The sequence below is a fragment of the Cebus imitator genome, unplaced genomic scaffold (assembly GCF_001604975.1).
Source record: "Cebus imitator isolate Cc_AM_T3 unplaced genomic scaffold, Cebus_imitator-1.0 Scaffold103, whole genome shotgun sequence".
In the NCBI taxonomy this organism is placed as follows: Eukaryota; Metazoa; Chordata; class Mammalia; order Primates; family Cebidae; genus Cebus; species Cebus imitator.
This window is the reverse complement of record NW_016107418.1, coordinates 1744427-1763654: the sequence shown is the minus strand read 5'-3', so window position 1 is coordinate 1763654 and position 19228 is coordinate 1744427. Positions and strand designations below refer to the sequence as shown.

Genomic DNA, 19228 nt, shown 5'->3' with positions numbered 1-19228 from the left:
GAGCGAGACTCCACCTCAATCAATCAATCAATCGATCATTAAAAGTAAAAACTCAGGTTGACTGGTCTGGCATCTCCTCATGACCCAGTGGTCATGACCCAAAAGCTAGCAGCAGGGGCAGGTGCTGCTTTGGTTCTGACACGCAGGGTTTTCTGAGGCTGCAAATATCACTCTACTCAAATTGGGACTCGCCGGCCGGGGCAGGCTGACCTCTGGCTTTGCAGCAGCACCTCCCTCGTGACAAAGCCAGCCAGAGCTGCTTCTTGCTTTGGCCCCCACCATTTCGGGGCAGGGGCTGACTCTCTGCCATGCTGTGTGCTCTGGCTACACAGGTGGGTCACTTGGAGAAACAGCAAAACACCCCTCCTCGGCCTCCGCCCACACTAATTGAATCAGCATCACTGGTGAGGCCTGGCAGCCGGCTGTTTTGGATTCTCCCAGGGAATGTCTTGTGTAGCCAGGGCCCAGAGCCGCAAGCATGGTGGGAGCCGCAGGACCCCGCTGGCTGGAGTGCTGAGGGAGCGGGTGGCGGTGGCGTTGCTTCTTGGCTTTCTCAAGTGAGTTTAAAGACAAGGTGTAACTTTTATTTTAAAGGCACAATGATAAAGGTGTTTAATGTGTGAAAGTCAGCTCTCCTTCTAAAGCAAGCCGCACGGTAACAGATGCTAAATTGCCACAGCTCCCTTTATCAAGCCTGCAAAACAGACTCACTGTAAACACACATGCATTTTTCTTTTTTGCCCCAAACATGTTCAGCCCAGCTTCCAGCCCTGGTTTCTGGGCTGCCTTTAACTGTCCCCACACATAGGCAGTCACAGAGCCTGGCATGCAAGGATCAGGCTTGTGACCTTTGACCCATTCCTCCAAGACCCTAAGTTTGTCTGACTCCACGACTTTCTCCAAAGCCACTCACTGCAGGGACTGCCAGTCTAGACGCATGATGATTCTGCTCCATGAAGTCTTAGCAGAGATTCCTCCTCCATAGGGAGCAGCAGAGCTCAGCCTTTGGAGTTTACATTTGCCTTGTCTCATATCCAGGACACACTTTCTATGCTTTTGTAAGGAAATCATTTTAGACTAAGTGACAGGAGGAGCATCTCAGGATGAATCCAGACGTAGAGACCACTTTGTCCATCATCTGCATTATGCCTCCTTAGCCCTCCTGCAGAGCAGGCTCACAGTTGTGCTGCGTGCAGCAGAAACCACATTCTCTCTAATCAAATAGAAAGAGATCCCAGGGGGCCGTCTGTCTCCCAGCACCAGAGTCTCCCATCACAGCCCAGAGGTTCCGTGCTCCAGGAGGAGGCCATGCAGTGGAGATGGGGCCTCTGTCAACACCTGCCTGCGTGGTGGGCTGCAGAGGGCAAAGGCACTGCCCAGCATGGGACGACCGCAGGCTGGGAGCTCTGGCATGGCTCTGAGCTGGTGTCCAGGACACTGTAAGCAGGGACCAAGTGAAGGAGGGTCCCCTAGTTATCTGAAAAGGAAAGCCATTCAGAGAGCACGGGAGAGGGCCTGGGCAAGCTCCCTCTGTCTCATCCCATGTGGATGGGCACAAATGGGAGTTTAATCTGGTTTGGGTTTAATGAGCGAAGCTGAGACCATGTAAAACACACGTTTCTTCATTTGAACTCTAAGTCTTCTCTAAGTGACTTGCCAAAGCCCCACATCACTACATTTTGTAAATGGCTACATGAAGTCACCCACAGCTGTATTCTTACCTGTCTGAGAGGGTGCCCTTCCAAGCCTGTGCTCTGCTGTCAGTCAGCCCAGCTGAATAGCAGGCAGCTGTGGGAATGGAGTCATGTCACAGGGAGCAGCTGCTTTTCCGGAGAACGAGGACCACCAGACGGCTGTGTTGATAGACGCCTCCATGGCGCAGCCCAGAACTCTGTCTCTGTGCAGGGAAGGGGATGGCCCAGTGGTGGTCTAAGGGGCCCCACCAGGGTTCTAAACAAAAGAGAAGGATGCTTCAGCCAGCCTAAGTTTGTCATAGACCGTAATGGTAGAGCACTTTTGTCTTTGGTTTGGTGACCTTCAGTGCATAGAAAGATCTTGTTCTTTTCTTGGGTCGGCTTATTTCAATCCCCTCCAACACCGTCTGGTTTCAAGGTTGGGAATTCATACTGGCTGCTTCATAAATGTGCTCTAGAAAGAAGCCAAGAACCACAGGAGAAGTTATATGGATTCCTACTATGACAAGAAAGAGGATGGCCAGCAGTAGACAGCTCCTTCCTCTTTGAGAGAACATACTTTAAAAACCATTAGTTGCATGAAACCAAAATTACTAAAGAGCAGGGATTATTGTGTTCAGATTTTGACTCATGGGCTCTCATTGGTTTCCTTCCAAACATACTGGGTGTTTCTCTAATTCCACGTAAACTTTTAGAATTAGGTGATCAGTATTTCATTCATAAAAGCACCTCTGAAAGGTTGTAAGAATATATCAGACCATTCCATTACCCTTAATACAATGGGCATCATATTCCATCACTTCTGAATCAAAGGCATGCCTTCCAGCAAGCCAGAACGGCATACATTGAAGCCACAAACACATGTAGTATTGCCGGTCAGGGCACATCCATCTCCCAGGACTCAAGAGACTCTTCCGACACTTAGTTCTTCCCTCTTTCTCTCTTTTCTGAAACGACCCATGATCATTTGTGTAAGCGCCCAATGAATTAGAATCACACCAAGGACTGATGAAAGGTTCTTCCCTCTCCTAAACTTTGTAACGACCCTTCAAACGGTGTGGGAGAATCTGCTTCTATAATGTGCCACCGCCTAAGTGACATCTGTAATGGAGCAGAAAGAAAAGATATATTTCCCTTTTTTCACCAGTCATTTATTTTTCTAACAGATTGAAAGGTTTTGGACAAAGATTCCATGAAAACCTCCTGTAAATAGGAATTGGACAATTAAATACTGTTGTAATCAGCCATTCTGCTGGTAGGTTCATGGCGTTGAGCCTCAAGCAAGTATTGTTTGATCAAGAATGGCCTTTAAATGCGAGTGCACCACGCCCGTTCTGATGCTGCAGTGCGGCTTTCCTAATGCCGTGGGTCCGTTGTTGGTTTTGCCAGTGATATTTGTTCTAGTGGATGAAGTTCTTGTTTGCCATAAGAGAGAAAAGTCGGGATAATTTCTTGATGAAATGATAGTATCCAGAATGGAAAGCCACCTTTTTTAAAAACAATATATCCCCATATGTCAACTTCACAGGCAGGCTTCCTTTCTTCGGGAGAGACCTTTCTCCATTGAAAGGTCAGCCTGTGAATTCTCCCCAGAGAAATGAAGGAGCCTCAGAGGTGGCTGAATATGACCAGCCAGAAGCAATGTCTTCTTACCTGGGCCACCAAGGAACTTCAAGACCAGTGCACCTTGTCTGGTTCAGTGGTTTTCAAATGCCAAGTTTTAACACATTAGGAGCTTGTGAAATAAGTGTAGTGACCTCTAACTAGCATTTTGTAAAACAGAATAGAGGAAACACTTTTAAACCAGATTTTTGCAAACGGAAGGAGTGGTTTTGTTTTTGTGAAACTTTGGTTTGGGTGTGGTTGTGTGTGGGTGTGTGCGCCTTGGTACCGTGTACAGTGGTCATTTTTACAGTGGGTCGCTGACAGAGAATTTGGATAAACACTGGTGTAGTGTATCCAGGAGAGATTTGCAATCATAGGGAGAGGTCAGTTTAGGCAATTATTCCTGCAGGTCAGACATTTGAAGTTAAAACAATAGCCACAATAACAATAACAGTAAAGCTGGTAGGCAGGCAGCTGAGAGCTAGGGAAGGGGGCCAGGAAACATGAAAACGAAGAATCCTGGACTGGCTGCACCACTTGCGATTAAACTCCTAGAACCATTCCTGCAGCTGGGAAGCAGCTCCCTTCCCAGCAGCACCATGTTGCCTGTGCAGGTGGTCCAAGCGGTAATCTGGTGGGCAACCTTACATTTAAAAAGAGACTCACAGACCTGCCAGCCTGACCTGGTATTGATGAGAGAATCCTAAGGTGTTCGTTGCTGGTCTTGCTTGGGGGAGGTCAACACAAAGCAATGGTGTATTAGGAAGAGCTTCACCTTTGGGGTCAGACAGACCTGGGTCCCACTGCTAGCTCTGCCGTGTATTAGCTCTTGGGCAAAACATTTCACATTTCTCTGAGCCTCCGTTTCCACATCTGTCAATCGGGCATAAAAAGACCTACTTCATATGGTGGCTCTGCGGGTTCAGTACAGTGACCTGTCTTGGGCAGCGTAAGAAGTATTAGCCCCCTCACTTACCTTGTGTACTGTAGCTCCCCCTGCCACTGGGAAACAGACCACCTCGTAGGGAGGACCCTTTTCTTTTCCTTCGCCATCATCGTGGTGCAAGGGGATGGAATAGGAGCGGGAAAGGGCTGGTCCGGGAGCCACGCTCAGGACCTTAAAGAGGTACCTCAGGCAGCCATCCCCTGCCTGGAATTGGACCCTCCTGCAAAGATCCAGGTTGTGGCAGTGACCTCCCTGTGACTCCGGGGACTGCCACATCACCACCAAAGTCCAACTCTCCCTCCTTCAGCTCGAGGCTGTGACTTGTCATTAATGTTTTGGGTCACGGACCTTTTCCACTCAGGGAATTCCACTTCTATTCTCCAAGCAGCAAGGATACTCCCCAGCGCTCTGTCTAACCAGTAACTGCGACTCTCCTCCAGGTGGAAGATCTCACCGCCAGCCATGAGGCTGCTCTCCTAGAGATGGAAAATAACCACACGGTTGCCATCGCGATCCTGCAGGATGACCACGACCACAGAGTCCAAGGTAGCTCCCAGCCTTGTGTACAGCAAGTGGGGGTGGGTGGTGCAGGCCGAGCTTTCCCGCTGCAGGTGTGGAGCTGTCCCTTCCTCCCTTGTCCTTCCTTTCCTCTTTCCCTCCTGGTGCATTGTTTTCTGTTGGCTCCTGGGAAAAGACGAGATAGGAATCAAAGATCCAGGTAGTAACTTCTTTCCTCTAATGCAGTTATCCTCAACCTTGTTGAATACTGGAATTCCTGGTCCCCTGGGGAGCTGTAACAAAAGACCAATACCAGCCTCAGTCCCACCCCAGGGATTCTGATGTCCTTGATCGATAGTGCTGTGTGAGCATCAAGATTTCTTAAGACTCCTTAGGTGATTCTAATTCTAATGTATAGTCACGCTTGAGGGCCACTGTGTAAATCAGGCATGGAAATAGTGCACTTCCTGGTTTCTCTCTCTCTCTCTCTCTCTCTCTCTCTCTCTCTCTCTCCTCTCTCTCTCTCTCTCTCCCCCCTTCCTTCCTTCCTTCCTTCCTTCCTCCCTCCCTCCCTCCCTCCCTCCTTCCCTCCTTCCTTCCTTCCTTCCTTCCTTCTTTCTTTTCTTTTCTTTTCTTTTCTTTTCTTTTCTTTTCTTTTCTTTTCTTTTCTTCTTTTCTTCTTTTCTTTTTTTTGAGACAGAGTCTCGCTCTGTTGCCCAGGCTGGAATGCAGTGGTGTGATCTCGGCTCACTGCAACCTCTGCCTCCCAGGTTCAAGCTATCCTCCTGCCTCAACCTCCCAAGTAGCTGGTACTACAGGCGCGTGCCACCACACTCAGCTAATTTTTTGTATTTTCAGTAGAGACGGGATTTTACCGTGTTAGCCAGGATGGCTTTGATCTCCCGACCTGAGGTGGTCCACCTGCCTCAGCCTCCCAAAGTGCTGGGATTACAGGCGTGAGCCACCGTGCCCAGCCCAGAGTTTTTGTTATTGTAAAAATGTTCTCTGTGAACAAGACCCAGTGTGCCATAACCAAGGTCCATGTTACTGTCGCCCTCAAGCACCACCCCTGCTACCTCTGGGAACTATTAGCAAGTGACCAAGCTGGAGGCAAGGGACAGTATTTTCCTGGGGGCTAGTTAAATGGATGGCCTGCCTCCTGGTAGTGTGTCTCACACTCAGAGTACTGGTCCCTACCCTTGGCTACACATTGGAACCACCTGGAAGTTTTTAAAAATATACTGATGTGTGGCTGCTACCTCTGAGATTCCAATTTAATTGCTCCGGGGTGCAGCCCAGACATCAGAAGGTTTTAAAACTCCCTAGGTGATTCTAGTATGAAGGAAAACTTAAGACCATTGTGTTAAGCACCGTATTAAGCATGAGACAGAGCGTCATGAACTTGAAATAAAGAAATACATGAAGACACAGATATTAGCAATGACTTTTATCATCTTCAGAATGGATACTGCCCCTTATTTTCCTTTGAGGCATTGGAGTTCTTTGAAAATGTGGTTAAATCTGTCACTAGAGGAAGCTGGTCCCACAAGAGAGAACGTGAATGGAAACAGTGCAGTGAGCCATGATGTTGCCTTTTTTTTCTGGATTTTCACGTCAATAGATTTGGTAGATTTTTCTGACTAATGAAGTCTCACTCAGACACCACATTCAAGGTCTTTGAATGATAATATTTTTTAAATTATTAAAGATTTTTTAAAACCTGAATTATAAATAATTGTAAATAATGAATTAAAAATAAGGCCAGGTAGGTGTAGGTAACGGTAGCTAAAAAATATTATGGTCAGGGTGCGGCTCTTGATGACTATGAAACTACAGGTATTGATCGATGTACGACCTATGCAACTTACGACCATTCAACTTTACGACCACAATCGCTAGCCACGACTGTTCCGCGTCTGGCAGCGCAAACGTTGCCCAGCTGGGTGTACGACAGTGCGGACCAGCTTCCGGCAGCACTACCATCTCCGCATGCATATAGTCTACTCAACTTACAACCAAATCGTGTTACGACCGGTCCGTGGTCCCAACCATGGTCGTAAGTCGAGCACCAGCTGTAATCATTTAGTCAGAGGCAGGCAGACCGGAAAGGCCAGCTGGTTCTCTATCAATGAAATCAACACGAACTTTTCTTTTCCAAATGTAAACATCAGCTATAACAACTGGATTTCTTAGTGACCCTTATCACCATTGGTTAAAAGATTTGGGTCGATGAAAACCACAAAGTTTTTCCTAATTGCAGCCAGCCAGAATGTAATCGTTCTCCGGTGCGCTGCCATTCTGAGCATATGATCCAGGCTGATTAATGAGACCCTCCTCCCTCTCGTTAGAACATGAAAACAAATCGCTTGTGCAGCCAAAATGAGATGGGCTTCACCCAGCTAATAAGACTCTTCCCATCTGGAGGAAAATAGAATCCATTTGCTTAATAACTCTTACATGACATCTCTTTCTGCCTAACTTGCAAATTATTGCTGGGATGACACTTTTCACAGAACAGAATTGTTTCAAACCCTCCAAGAGGAACCAGTCCAATTAGTTCTTCCTTGCATCTGAGTCGTCTTAACTCCAAATCTTTGCGGAGGCAAATCCCAGGGATGTGTGGTTCTCAGAGTGCAGCCCAGAAGTTACCAAGGTGTCTGTGTAGACACAGCACTGAGGCTAGCTGGCGAGCCTGGCTGGCAGGATGGCTGCTCGCAGCTCCGCTGATCTGGAAACACTGCTTTCCTCAGCCCCAGATGGCTGCTTCGAAGTGGGAAGGAAGAATGATCCCGGGAGGGGAAGAAAATGGGATTTAATGTTAATTACTTAGTAGTTATTTTGCCATGAGGACAGTTTAAAGAATCAATGAATAACGTGAACAAAGGATCTGACTTGGGCAGGATGGTGGTACAGCTCGATGTAAAAGAAAGAGAGAGAGAGAGAGAGAGAGAGAGAGTGTGTGTGTGTGTGTGTGTGTGTGTGTGTGTGTGTGGTGTGGGAGGTATGAGGGGATATGGATGTCTGTAAATGTGTGTGTGGTAGGAGGTATGGGGGGCTGCAGGTGTGTGGGAGTGTAGGACATATGGGGGCATGCAGGTGTGTGTATGTGGTGAGAAGTATGGGGGGATGTTTGTGTGTGTGTGGTATTTGCGTGGGTGTTTGTGGTGTGTGCTGTGTGTGAGTATGCATGTGTGTTTGTGTGGTGTATGGCATGGGGGTGTGTTTATCGTGTGTGTGGTGTGTGTATGTGGTGTATGGTGTGGGGTGTGGGCATGTGTTGTGTATAAAGATGGTGCTCTAAGGATGTGGGGAGGCATGTGTGTGTTTGTGTAAATGTGTATGGCTTTGGGGGTGTGTGGGCATTGTGCGTTATGAGAGTGATGTGTGTGTGTGGTGTGTGTGGGTGTGTTATTCGTGTGTATGGTGTATATATGTGTGTGGTAGATGTGTAGGGTATGTATGTGTGGTATGTAGTATATGTATGTGGGGGTGTGTGGGAATATGTGGTGTGTGTGTGTGTGTGTGTGTGTAGTGGAAGTGTAGTGTAGGTTTGTATACAGTATGTATGTGTATGTGGGATGTGTGTGGTGTGTATATATGTGGGGCATGGGGGACATATTTGTATGTATATGTATGTGGGGAGTGTGTGCATGGTTGAGTATATATGTTAGCTGCGTATGTGATTGTGTGTGTCAGGTGTGTATGAATGTGTGGCATATAATGTGTGTATGTGATTGTGTGGTAGGTGTGTATGTGTGTGGTAGGTATGTGTGTGTGGCATGTGGGGTTATGTGTGGTAATGCGTATGTGTGCATGTGGTGTGTGTGTATGTGATGTGTACAGTAGGTGTGTGTGTTGTATGTGGTGTGTGTATGTAATGTGTGTGGGAGGTGTGTATGTGTGTGGTTGGTGTGTGTGTGATATATATGTGTGTGGTATATGTTGTATGTGATGTGCGTGGTAGGTGTGTGTGGAGGGTATGTGATGTGTGTATATGTGATGTCTGTATGGTATGTATATATGTGTGTATGGTGTGTGGTGTGTGTGTATGTAATGTGTGTGGTAGGTGTGTGTCTGGCGTGTGGGTGTGTGTGGTAAATGTATGTGTGTGTATGTGATGTGTATATGTATGTGGTAGGTGTGTGTATTGTATGTGGTGTGTGTATGTGATGTGTGTGGTAGGTATGTGTGTGGTGTGCGTGTATGTGATGTGTGTGCGTGATGTGTATATGTGATGTGTGTGTGGTGTGGATGTGTGTGTGTCTATGTAGTGTGTGCACTGTGTGTGTGCTCTGTCTGCCCCCATCTTCTCTTTCCCCTAGTCCCGTCTTTCTCTCTCCTAAATACAAACCCAGTCATCACATACAATTTCAAACCAGTGGAGGAGTCCCCTTAGGCTTGAATCTGCTACACAGGAGTCATTTATTTACCTGAAGCCCCTGGTCTTAGTCTGCCAAAGAGCCTTGTTTTATCCTTTTCAAAAGAAAGACCAACTTAACAATTTGATGTCTTCTTTCCAGAATTGATGTCCACTCATGAGCTTGAAAAGAAAGAATTAGAAGAAAATTTTGAAAAACTGCGGCTGTCATTACAGGTTAGTATTTCTTTAATTTTCTTACCTGATATTGAGAAAATGGCAGCAGCATCATTCCCACCCACAAACATTCATTCAGCGCCTACTGTGTACTAAACCCTGTAGTAAACACTGGAATATAAGGTAAATAAGTCATACTCCCTACCCTTAAGAAATGTGCTGTCTGCTCAGAGAGCTGTGATGCAAATAGTAGCAGACAACCTTAGGTAACACATACCATCACCAAATGAATAATGCAGTTAGCGCTACAGACGTTCAGAGAGTACTCTGCACTTGCTGTGATCTGGGGTATCCAAGCAGTAACTGAGCTAGGTTCAAAGCAAGAGGCGGACTTGGGGAAGTGAGTGTTTCAGGCAGGGGCAATGGTGCAAGGAGGGTGGTGCAGGTCAGAATTCATAGAACATGCTCTGAGAATTATAAAATGGGCTGCAGTTACCTGGAGGTGGCTGATATGAAAACACCGTCTCTGCCTCTCACTTCCGCCCTTAGGAAGTACTGGTCTCAGATGCCAGAGGGGCTTCCTGGTGTCCTGCAGGCCCCCAAGGAGAGAATGCAGGGTCTCCTTCCCACCTTACAGAGACCCAGGCAGCTGCTTCTGTGAAAAGACATTGACAGCCCCCCGCCCTAGGGAGGAGCTGTCTGGGAAGCCAGGGGGACGTTGGGGGCCCTGCTTCGCTTTCCAGGTGTAGCAATTCCAATCACAACAAAATTATTTTTTAAATATTAGGTGCACTTCCATCTGGAAATGGTGGGAGTGAATCCCATAGCTGTGATATGTAGGCAGGAATTCTGCTTCTTTGATGACTCACCTTCCTCTGGCAACATACATGGCACCGAGCCTGCCCCGCCAAGAAGAGTCCAGGATTGTGAAGAGACCCCAGGTCACACTCTCCAGAGCACTCTTCAAACACTGAAATGCACGACGCCCACACAGTGCTCGTGTGGTTTACCCTTGGCCAGTTAACCCCAGACTGCCTTCCTCATATACGCATCCTGCACCGGCAGTTCCTTAAAGGAACACAGATCAGGAAAGTGACAGCCACACGGCGATGTCACAAAAATCCCATCCAATCCCAAACCCAAAGAAATGAGTTTTGTCTCGTCTGAGAGTCTGTGCCCTGCCACTGACCAGATGGTCCTGACCTGGGCAATTTTCATTGTGACTCTCTGTGCAGCAGAATCCGTTTGGACTGGAGGTAATTTGGTGCACGGAGGGTGGAATTGCTTAAGCCAGCCTCCATGGGCTGCAGGCACCTGGTTTGGTGGTTAGAGGCTTGCGTTTTTATTTAAATTCCCCCTGTGCTAGCTCTTACTAGCTTTCACATCTTGGAGAGTTACATATCCTCTCTAAACCTTAGTTTACCCTTTAAGGATGATGACAATACCTTTCTCCAGGTGTGAACAGATGAAGGAAAATAATGTGTAAAAATCGGATAGCCCTGGGGCAGCTGAGGTCAGCGCTAATAAGTGTCAGCTATTGTAACTGTTGTAATAACAACAAGCATTGTTACCTTTATTATGATTATTGCCTGATTCCCCAGTTGACCCATGCTGGGTCAGGCTACCAGCTGTGTCTTTATGCCTCTTAGCGTGACATAAAGAAGTCAGCCCAAGTTGATTGCAACAGCACATTCTCTCCCTGCAGATGTTTTGAGTAATGGTGACTAAGGCAGAAAAATCACAGTTTGGTATTTTAGATCCATCCTATGTTATAATTGCCTGACGAGTTTTCTGTTGTTCTGTTTTTTAATGGAGGGAAAGAGGCTTCAAAGAAATGCTTTCTCTGGCAACACCGAGGAGGTTTAGTGTAGGAGCCAAGGAGCGAAAGGCATTTTTATAGTCAGTATAGCAGGTGGCCTGTGCTGGGGGCCCAGAGGGGCTGCCGGGCCACGATGAACATTTCAGCTCAGGCACGCAAGCTACCACCTGCGGCACACTGCCCTCATGCCGCGGCGCTTGCATTTCACGGCACTGTGGGAACTTTCATTTCTTAAAAATAAAATGGAACTAAGCTGGGTGCAGTGGCTCACGCCTGTAATCCCAGCACTTTGGGAGGCTGAGGGGGGCAGATCACCTGAGGTCAGGAGTTCGAGACCAGCCTGGCCAACATGGTGAAACCCCATCTCTACTAAAAATACAAAAATTAGCTGGGTGTGGTGGTGGATGCCTGTAGTCTCAGCTACTCAGGAGGCTGAGATGGGAGGATCACTTGATCCTGGGAGGTGGAGGTTGCAGTGAGCCGAGATTGCACCCACTGCACTCCTGCACTCCAGCCTGGACGACAGAGTGAGACCCTGTCTCTGTCGTGTGTGTGTGTGTGTGTGTGTGTGTGTGTGTGTGTGTGTGTATATATATATATATATATATATATATATATATATATATATATGGTTTTTTTTTTTTGAAGAATTCACGGGACACCTTAGTTTCTGTGTTTTGATATTACAGAAATGGTGCTGTAACAGAGCTTTGGACCGCTCTGCATGAGTGAGACATGAAGGGTGAAGCGCTTCTTGGGCATCAGTGGTCCTTTGCCAGCCTGTGGTGCAGGGAGTCATGGGCGGACTGAGTGGGGCAGGGTCAGTGCAGGTGCATCTGCCCTGGGAGCTGGGGAAGGGGCGCCATGTCCCCATAGACACACCTGCTTTCCTTCAGCCTGCAGGTGGAGAGTGGCCAGCTGCCTCCCTAGCTGACAGGCATGGGAAGGCAGAGGGCTGGGAGCACCAGTCTGGCCAGGGAGAGGGTCTCAGCAGGGAGGAGGAGACTGTGTGGACTCGGCTTCCATGTCAGCTCCTATCAGGGACACGCAACCCAGCCGTCAGGCCAGGAAGGCTGCATGGGAGTCAGAATGAAGCAAGAGTGAGAGGCAGCCAGCTGGAGGAGGGCACTGCCAGCAGGAGAGCTGGTGTGAGGGGAGAGGGAGGCAGCAAGGCGGGAGGACGCTGCGCTAGGGAGTGTGCACGGCACGTTGAGGGCAGTGGGGTAGGAGGTCAGGGAAGGACAGGTTCCGCTTTGCACATTAGAAAGAGGGTTTGACTACAGCGTGAGGGTAAAGGAGTGACACTTCAGGAAAAAGAAGAATCGTGTCACGATGGAGCCGGCCGAGTGGCTGAGCTCAGGGGAGTCTGTGGCTTCTAGGGACGTTCAGGAGGCAGGATGGCAGGGCTCGGTGACTAGAAGGTTTGGTGATGTGAGAGGGGTCCCAAGGCAGAGAAAGAAGTCAAGGAGGGTTGGAAGAGCTCTGGTTTGAGCTTCATAAATGAGAATGATTCTTTGAAGTATATTCATTGTGGTCCTTCCCAAAGCCAGGGGCTGGGTGCCTCCTGGCCCAGACGCCTCTCTCTGAGGATTGTCTGCCTCTATAGGATCAGAAGTTGTGAGATGCCCCCCGGTTCACAGTGTTTTTGTGGTTTCTTCCTGACAAAGCACCAAGAAGGGGCGAGCCAGGGGCAGGCATTGGGGGAAACCATGCCCATCATGTGGTTTTGGGGGCCCCCTTGGGCACCTTGGGCACCTCTTCCTTCAGCCCCAAGGGAGACACTCTGAGGATGCTGAAGAAAGTGGTGGCCCGCTGATTGCAGCTGCCCCAGCTGTGTCGGCAGCGGGCTGTAGCGCCCCCAGCTGGACTCCTCGTATCATTACTCCAGGACCAGGTGGACACGCTGACCTTCCAGAGCCAGTCTCTGCGGGACAGAGCACGCCGCTTCGAAGAGGCTTTGAGGAAGAACACGGAGGAGCAGCTGGAGGTAGTTTCTGGATTCCAGGCTTCCAGCCCCGCAGGGACCCCACCCTAGCCAGGCCACGGGACTCCCTCAGCAGTCTCGTCCCAAGACAAGGCCTCTCTGTGAATCCCGTGCCAAAGTGACAGCTGGTCACCACCTCCCCTGGATTTTTAAACAATTCCTGTCAGCACCTCTCCCCAGGGACAGACAGCAGCTGTGGATTTCTCCAGATACATGTTATTTGTGCCAAATTCCACAGCATTGCCCAGCCGAGGTCCCGGGGCCCCTGTGATCAGCACGGTCCAGCAACCCCCCGCCCTCGCCCGACCACCCCTTCCATCCCAATCTCCCCCAGCTTTTTAGGCTGACACAGGCAGCCTTGGCTGCAGCATGAGCTAATAGGTTGAGGGGAATTTTTTTCAGAAAATCTGGCAAAACTCCTTCCCTCTAATGTAGGGTTGCCAAATAAGATACAAGACACGCAGTTAAATTTGAATTACAGATAAATAAATTTTTGAGTATGAGTATGTCCCATGCAATACTTCTACTGACTTGTTTAAAACGTGGTTTATCTGAAATTTGAATTTCACGGGAGCACTGTATTTTAATTTGTTATATCCAGCAGCACTACTGTAACGTGTCTTTTTCTAAAATGGCTTTTCTGCTTCTTAAGCCACTTTGCCCATTTCCTATGCATGGGCTCTTTATGGGCATAGGTGGGACCCAGAAGAGCCCCAGCTACCAGTCATCCGGGTGAATGTTAAAAGCCAGTGTTGGGTTTACTCTTTCTACCCCATGAGTTCCCTGCTGGGCATGGGCTGGCAGCATCCAGCATTTCCGGAGTCAGACTTCCCAGTGGACAATGCCCATGTGTCATCTGCTCCCCCACAGAACGGGTTCCCAGTGGGGAACTAGCAGGACCCCTTCATCAGGGGAGGCTGAGAGCATCTTCTCTCTTTGCTGTGCAATTGCTATTGGGGCATTGAGGCTGCATTTAGCTGGATTAGTGACACAGGTTAATACTGGGTTTTGCCGGGAGCCCCGGTCAACAGCTCATGGCTCTCTGCCCCTGTAGATTGCATTGGCTCCTTATCAGCACTTGGAAGAAGACATGAAGAGTCTGAAGCAGGTATTAGAGATGAAGAATCAGCAAATACACGAGCAGGAAAAGAAGATTCTTGAGCTGGAAAAGCTGGTAAGTTGGTCTGTTTGCTCGGGAGTGACTAACCTCTGTGACGTTCCTACTGTCGTTCCTGATGTCATCGCTGATGGTGTTCAGCCAGGTGTGTCCCTTACCTGCCCATTGCTTACACCTAAGCAGAAAATCCCATGGCTGGCCTTTCCCGGGAAGCCAGGAGCTCTGATAAGGAATCTTGGAGGTGGCCTCACCTTGTCCAACTCTGAAACCTTCCCAACAGGAGGCCTGTTTCTGCTTCGCCCTGGTTTTCTGGCAATCCCACTGTCTCCACGCCCTCTCTTGGGGACATGTGGTGACCCCGCAGGAGGCAGCATCTCCAGTGCCCAGGCACTGCACGGAGCACTATCCCTGAGTGAGCCTCCTCCGACAGCTGCCTGTGGAGCAGCTGCTGCCACGAGCCGCTTTACAGGTGCCGCAGATGGCGCTAAGGAGCCCCTGCCCAGTGCTGAGTCCTCACAAGGCAGAAGGGGCCAGGGATCTTCCTGGAGCCCTTTTTATAAGGGTATTAATCCCATTCACAGGGGCTCACCCTCAGGATCTGATCCCCTCCCCAAAGCTCCGCCTCCTAAACCATCACCTTGGGGGTTAGGTTTCAGCACAGGAATTTCGGGAGACACAAACATTCAGTCCAGAACAGCGTCCTTGCTCTCACTGACACTCACCCACCTCAGCCCACCAGCCTGGCTCCTGCAGAGCTGGCAAAAGTCACCCCCTAGGGGACATAGAACATGCAGGATTTCACCCCCTACCCTCGGGCACAAGCACCTCCTTCACCCCCCATAGCCCCCCCCATCTCCCCACCGCCCCCCCCCAGGGCTAGAGTCCCAGAAAGGTGTGCAAAGGGAGCGGCAGAGAAGCCTCCTTCCAAGGGCAGCCCGTCTTGATCTGGAAGTTGGCCCCAGGATCTCAGATTCTTATTTTTTCCCTTTATTATTATTACTTTAAAAATCAACTTTTGATACTATCAAAAATAATATATGTACTATGGGAAACTGTGAAATAAGATGAACCAAAAATAAGCAGGTTATAGCATCATACTCCTACCAGTGCTTATACTTTCCAGAACTTTTTCTCTGTAAGGCAGTGTCTGTATGCACACACACACACACACACACACACCATGTATTATACCAAGTGTTTTATATCTTTAACTTGCCATCTCAGGCAGGAACTGATCATCTCATCCAATTTTTAAAGTTCCCTATTTGTGAAATGTTCCTTGCATCTGGCATAACCAAACCAGGGGCTCATCTAGGACCACGCATTGCATTTGGTGGCCGTGTCACCTCTCTCTGGAAGCATCCCTTTTTGCAGACATCACTTGCAGTATGGGTGCTTCTCAGTGAATGGGGCAGAGAAGCTGTAGGTGATGCTGGATTGTCAAGTGGGCAATGCTGACCACTCTCTACCCTCTAGCAGCCCAGGACTTCCCAGCTCAGGCCAGGCCTAGGGCTGGTGGGGAGCTACAGGACCGCGACTGCCCCAACTGAACCCTGCCTTGCAGCCTGGCCAGTGCTAGACCAGCCACTCTGAGAGCAGTCACTTATCCTCCCGTTCCTGGCTGGGCCATTTGCATTGGGTCACCAGCAAACCTCTGGGTTTACCTGGCTGATTTTACCCATGCTCCAGGCTTTCTGCCTGCCCATATGACTTCTCATCCCAGAAACCTTTCCAGGCAAAAAAGAACCTACTTGATCACTTCAACTCCTGGGAGCAAAAATAGGGGTTGGGTGAGGTGCCTTGCTAAAGAGCGGGGCCGGGGGCCAGTCCTGTGGCTAGAATTCCTAAGCCCTGTTCTTGGACAAGGCTTAGGAATTCTAGCCACAGGACTGGCCCCCGGCCCCGCTCTTTTGTCAGCATTGCCCAGAATCTTGACAATCCAGCGTCACCTGATCTGCCCCATTCACTGAGAAGCACCCATACTGCAAGTGATGTCTGCAAAAAGGGATGCTTTCAGAGAGAGGTGACACGGCCACCAAATGCAATGCGTGGTCCTAGATGAGCCCCTGGTTTGGTTATGCCAGATGCAAGGAACATTTCACAAATAGGGAACTTTAAAATTAACTACATTCTTTAATGATTACGTTGCCAGGTGTGGTAGCTCACACCTGTAATCCCAGCACTTTGGGAGGCCAAGGCGGGTGGATCATGACGTCAGAAGTTTGAGACCAGCCTCGTCAATATGGTGAAACCCCGTCTCTACTAAAATACAAAAAACTAGCCAGGTGTGGTGGCGCGTGACTGTAGTACCAACGACTCAGGAGTCTGAGGCAGGGGAATCGCTTGAACCCGGGAGGCAGAGGTTGCAGTGAGCTGAGATTGTGCCACTGCACTCCAGCCTGGAGAAAGAGCAAGACTCTGTCTCAAAAACAAAAAAAAAAGATTAACTAGATTAACAGTGAACTTGTCACATTCTTTTCAAAAGATATTTCTAAATTTGTCTTAGACTGGAACTGTACTCAGCTAGGCCTCAGGCCCTTGAGGACATGCTAACGGAGGGAATGGCATCAGTTGCGGGGATAGCAGCCATGGATGACGGGATTTGGGGTAATGTACCAAGCTGGGCTTGGGCTTTGCATTCCTGGCTGCCCACAGCTTCAACAGGCAAAAGTGTGCTTACGTTATGTGGATTTCCGTCCCTCCATGGATTCAGAATGTCATGTCGTGCGCGCACGCTGCCCAGGGACACTGCCGCAGTGTGGTTGACCCTTTGGGAAGAACCATGGGGCCATTAGTCAAACGAGGTCCTGGTGGTATTCATGGCTTATCTCTGACAATGGCAAGGGCCTGGGTACAGTCACTATAAGAAATACATTTTATATCAGAACCCAACACACACACACACACACACACACACACACACACACACACACACTCTCTCTCTCTCTCTCTCTCTCTTTCTCTTTCTCTCACTCACACACGCTATATATATAAAATAAAAAATATCTGAAATTTGCTACATACAGTGCACATGGGCATTTTCTGTTCTGTTTCGTTTAAAGAAGAAATGCTGGTCACATTCCTATAACCTGATTTTACAACCCACTAATGCATTGCAAACTGATATTTGCAAAATGCTGTTCTTGATAATCCCCCAGTGCCCAGAGCTGAGAGCACCGGTTTACTCCCTATTTTATGGTCTTGCTGGAACCTCTTAAATACTGTATCCTTTATAGGCAGAAAAGAACATTATCCTAGAAGAAAAGATCCAGGTTCTCCAACAGCAGAATGAAGACCTTAAAGCAAGGATCGACCAAAACACAGTTGTCACCAGGTAGATGGGCTGGGTGTCACCTATGAAGTGGCTTTCCTCTTGAGCTTCCTTTTGTCACAACCCAGTTTCCCTCACTCTGGGCTGTGAGTCTTTCCCCATAGTCTCTTGCTGTTTCCCCCATGACCTGAAGAACAAGAACAGACCCCTGTGGCCACCTTGCCTACACCTGGCCACGAATCAGTGGGCCCCACCTTGGGGAGAAAAAAGTGAAATCAGCAGAAGTGTGCAGCAGGGTCCTCCTGTAGCACTGGGAGGGAAAGGGGGTGGTTTTTGGAAGAGATTGGGAGAGGAGGGCCAGCTGGGTGTTCCCAGGCTAAAAAGAGAGCCACCGCGGGCTGACACCCGGCTTCCAGAAATTCACCATTTCCTTCCAGGTCTTGCCTGTCTCTGTCGGGCCCTGCTCTGAGGTGCCCCAGCTTGCAAGGAAGCGTGTTCAGGCTCCTCCCTCCCACAGCGCAGTGGGGATACAGCAGGGTTTTGGGGGATAGAGCAGGGTTTTGGCTTCATCAGCTGCTCTTCCGTGAGAGCTGAGCCATCTCAGTAAGACCCAGGCCCACGTTGAGGTCTTTGCCCCCTCACCTCAACTGGGCTCCTCAGCGTTCACCCACGGTGTGTTAGCCTTGCACATACAGCTCATGGACGTGCATACACTCACATACACTCACACAGGCACTGCATGCTCACTCACACACACACTTGCATACTCCCACACGTGCACACACTCATATATTCATACAATCCCTCCCACCCATCCACATGCCCTCATTTGCACTCACATTTGCACGCTTGTCCTCACATGTACATCCTCACACACACATGCTCTGTACACATGCAGGAATGGACACACAGCCATTGCCCCCATAACGAAGCCTCTATTGCAGGCATCTTGTTTTCGCCTCAGAGGCACACAGGAAAGGCTGTGCTGGGGGCCGCAGGCTCCTTTGCTCCAGAAGCTGCAAAGGTGCCCTGTCAGCAGGGCATGCACAGACTTTATCCCAGGGAGGTCACTTTTCTGGACCTCAGTTTGTCCAGCTTTAAAATGCATCTGCATTTATTCCTGTGAGTTCCTCAAAGGTGCTGTCCTTCAAAATGCAACAAAGCAAGCAACTCAGATTCATTTTTGCACCCACCAGCCTTTATCAGCAAACATTAACTGAGCATCTGTTATGTGCCTGGCACCTGCTGGATGCTGGGGTTCGGCACGCAAAACCTTGGCTTCTGTCCTCCAGAGCTCGCAGTGCAGCAGGCAGACAGACCCCTAGAGCAGCATTTCCAGCAGGGGAGGATGCCTGCTGTCGTGGAGGCACAAGCCTGGGGCAGGGAGGCCAGGAGAAGGCATCCCAAGTTTCCTGGCAGGCTCAGGAAGGCTGGTGGCTTGTCTCTGCCCTTGTGCTGTTGTCACTGTCAGTTGTCAACTCTGAGGCTGACTCTCCTCTCGGGGCCTCCTGGCAGTGTACCCACTCCAGCTTTCCACTTCCCTGTGTTCAGTCACTGGCCTTTGCTCTTTCCAGTGGATAGACACAGCAGTGCCTCCCCTGACCGGGCAGAGGGCCTGTGAGATGATAGATGTTGGCCAGGGAGGTTCTGGGAACAGATGTGTCATTGGGCCAAGTGGAAATCATGATTCAACCAGTGTTCTTGGTCACGGGGTCGCCCTGGTCCCTGTTCTCCTTGCGGGCATCACAGCCTCCTCTCTT

General features: G+C 49.3%; 1 protein-coding gene across 3 annotated transcripts in view; it reads left to right on the top strand.

Moving 5' to 3' along the window:
- MTUS2 (microtubule associated scaffold protein 2) overlaps window positions 1–19228 on the top strand; it is a 467424-nt gene that overhangs the window by 445173 nt on the left and 3023 nt on the right. For all 3 annotated transcript variants that reach the window (XM_037741682.1, XM_017537489.2, XM_017537488.2), the window contains 5 exons: window positions 4686–4791; window positions 9264–9337; window positions 12985–13083; window positions 14135–14254; window positions 17434–17531. In XM_037741682.1, coding sequence (XP_037597610.1) covers window positions 4686–4791; window positions 9264–9337; window positions 12985–13083; window positions 14135–14254; window positions 17434–17531 — 497 coding nt within the window. The remainder of the gene's footprint in view (window positions 1–4685; window positions 4792–9263; window positions 9338–12984; window positions 13084–14134; window positions 14255–17433; window positions 17532–19228) is intronic.